This window comes from Hipposideros armiger, unplaced genomic scaffold, assembly GCF_001890085.2.
Source record: "Hipposideros armiger isolate ML-2016 unplaced genomic scaffold, ASM189008v1 scaffold_303, whole genome shotgun sequence".
Classification (NCBI taxonomy): Eukaryota; Metazoa; Chordata; class Mammalia; order Chiroptera; family Hipposideridae; genus Hipposideros; species Hipposideros armiger.
In genome coordinates, this window is record NW_017731653.1 from 1,581,797 (window position 1) to 1,584,268 (window position 2,472).

At 55.4% G+C, this 2,472-nt stretch overlaps 1 protein-coding gene across 5 annotated transcripts in view; it reads right to left on the bottom strand.

Annotated features, from left to right (window-relative positions):
- Window positions 1–219: 219 nt before the first annotated feature.
- Window positions 220–2,472, bottom strand: part of NFE2 (nuclear factor, erythroid 2) — a 7,024-nt gene continuing 4,771 nt past the window's right edge. For all 5 annotated transcript variants that reach the window (XM_019659647.1, XM_019659650.1, XM_019659651.1 and 2 more), the window contains exon 3: window positions 220–1,469. In XM_019659647.1, the coding sequence (XP_019515192.1) occupies window positions 462–1,469 (1,008 nt within the window). In that variant the 3' untranslated portion in view covers window positions 220–461. The remainder of the gene's footprint in view (window positions 1,470–2,472) is intronic.

Sequence of the window (2,472 nt, forward strand, 5' to 3'; positions counted from 1 at the left end):
GGGTGGGGTTCTTCAGATCCTTCATGGCCTCTGGCTCTGCAAGTGGTAGATCTCCACACTTGCTGCTTGAGCCCAAAGTGTGTACCACTCTTAAATAGAGTGTAGGGGAAAGAAATGAGCTTGGCAGGATTTCCTCCCCACCATCACCAAGCAAAGCTGAGGAGAGCTAGCTTCACCCTCCCTCCAGAAGGAAGACAAACAGTGGAAGGTTCTTTCTGTAGAGTGCTTTATAAACCAAAGCTCAAACAAGAGGTGGAGATTGGAGAACTGGAAAGCTGAACCACAGAAGAGATTCCAGCCCTCCCCTCACTTGCCTCATGGCAAGCCTCACTGAACACACCTTGAATCTTCCAAATGCCACGTTTCCCATTGTCCCCTTTTGGGCCGCAGGGTTGAGGAGTAACTTTAACAGAAGGGAATAGAGGAAATCACCTTCACCAGTCCCACCCCTCCTGGCCAGCTCACTCTGTGGCCTCCATCATGGTCCCCCGAGGCACCAGGAAGATGGCCCCATCAGCAGCCTGTTGCAATGCATACTCTTCAGGGGAGTAGTTGTTGCCAGCTTCATCCCGCAGGTGCTGGAAAATGTCACGGTACAGTTCGGTCAGCTGTTGGCGCATGACCTCCAGGGTCCGGTCTGCCTCCCCTCGGGCCCGGAGAAGCCGCTCCCGCTCACTGCCCAGCAGCTCCAGTTCCCGCTCCAGCTGCACAATGGTCTCCAGCTTTCTCTTGCGACAGTTCTGGGCGGCCACCTTGTTCTTGCCCCGTCGTCGAATGTCCCGGACGAGTGCCAGCTGGCTCTCGGTCAGTGGGTACCGTGCCAACAGCTCATTAAAGTCATCTACCGGCAAGTTGACAATCTTGTCCGTAGGAAAGGGGATCTTCATGGCCAGGGCCCGTCGCTCATCCCGACTCCCTGCCTCCCCCCGTGCAGTGGCTTTGGCCCGCACAGGGCCTGAGGAGGGCTCTAAGGCTAAGGGAGTCTCAGCAGGGGGCAAGGCATAGGTGGGGTGGGCCAAGGAGTTGGGCATAAGCGAGTAGGGATACTCTACTGGGTACATCTCTACATACTCGCTGTGCCGCCGGCCAGCTTCTGTCCCCTCCAGCTCAAGAGATTCAGCGTCACTATAGTTAAGGGATAATCCTGAGTCGGATTCTGGGTCTTCTTGGGGCTTGGGTGGCCCTGCAGGCAGCCCAATGTCCAGGAGGGCTAAGGGATCTGGGAGGGGCTCACTGAGCAAGCCTGAGAGCGTCAGTGGCTTGGAGACTGGTATGGCCATGTTGCCATAGGAGTATGGGGAGTCTGGGACATGAGATGCGGGTACTGGGAGCTCATAAGGTGGTGGAGGAAGAGGGAAGCCAGCATCTGGGTGAATTGAGCAGGGACAATAAGGTGGAGGCGGCGGGGGCCCAGGGAAAGGGGCTGGAGCCGGGGACTCAAATGATGGCTCACTTGGAGCATTTAGGCCCTGCAAGAAAAGACATGAAGAGGATTGGAAACAGGCTGAGGAAGAAACGCGGCTCTCAGGAGCAAGCTGAGTCCTTCTGAAAGACCCCGTGAGAGAATAACAAGGGAACAGATAGGTGCAAAAAAAATCACTGAAAGAGTCTTGTCAAGTTGCAGTGCAGCTATTTCAAGAAGAATGAAGCTTAAACAGGAATGGAAGTCACTGAGGTCAGGTTTTAGAAAGGACTAATGTAACAACAATTACAGACTCTCCTCCTCCTCAGGAGAAGTTCTTACTAGGCTGAAATGGCTCATGTTCCTTCCTTCCTTTCTTTCAGGAAGACAAAGAGTTGTTATTCAAGATGACCCTCAGAACCCTTTCCTGCTGCAGTTATCTAGGGTCAAAGGGTCAAGTTCAGATCCTGTCCATGCCTTGGGTGCCCAGTAGAGGGAGCTGCTGTGTGGAAGCAGGGCTTAGGGCAGATCCTGAGGGCCCAGGCATGGTGGCAGGGGAGAGAAAAGGGGGTGGGCGCAGAGCCAGGGCTGAGGGCTGAGAGGCACCTTGGGGAGCCAGCACAAGCTTTACCCTCTACTCTTCAGTTCCCGCTGTCCCTGCCCAGGTGCAGAGAGGAGGAGAGAACATGTTAGAAACAGGGCCCCCAACCCACATTGGGGAGCCACCCTGCTCCAACCCAGCTGGAGACAAAGGCATCATTGTTAGGCCAACAGACACCCCTTTGTCCAACTAGCAGAAGGAGAGGACCCCGGCATAGTCTGACCGCCCCCCTTCCTGAGGCCCCTGAATGACTGCTCAGCTACCTGGGGAAAAGGGGCCCAGCTGCTGAGGGCAGGGGGAGGAAATAAAGGAAGAAGATGGGCAGGATTGGAGGAGAGGGAGGTCAGATGGGAAGGTGAGAAAGGAAAGGCGGGGCAGGAGGTGGGGTACAGAGATGTGAGCAGAGTGGCTGCTGAGAGAGCTTATACCCCCAATCAGATCCTTCCTTCCTCACCACTCCTATCCCCCC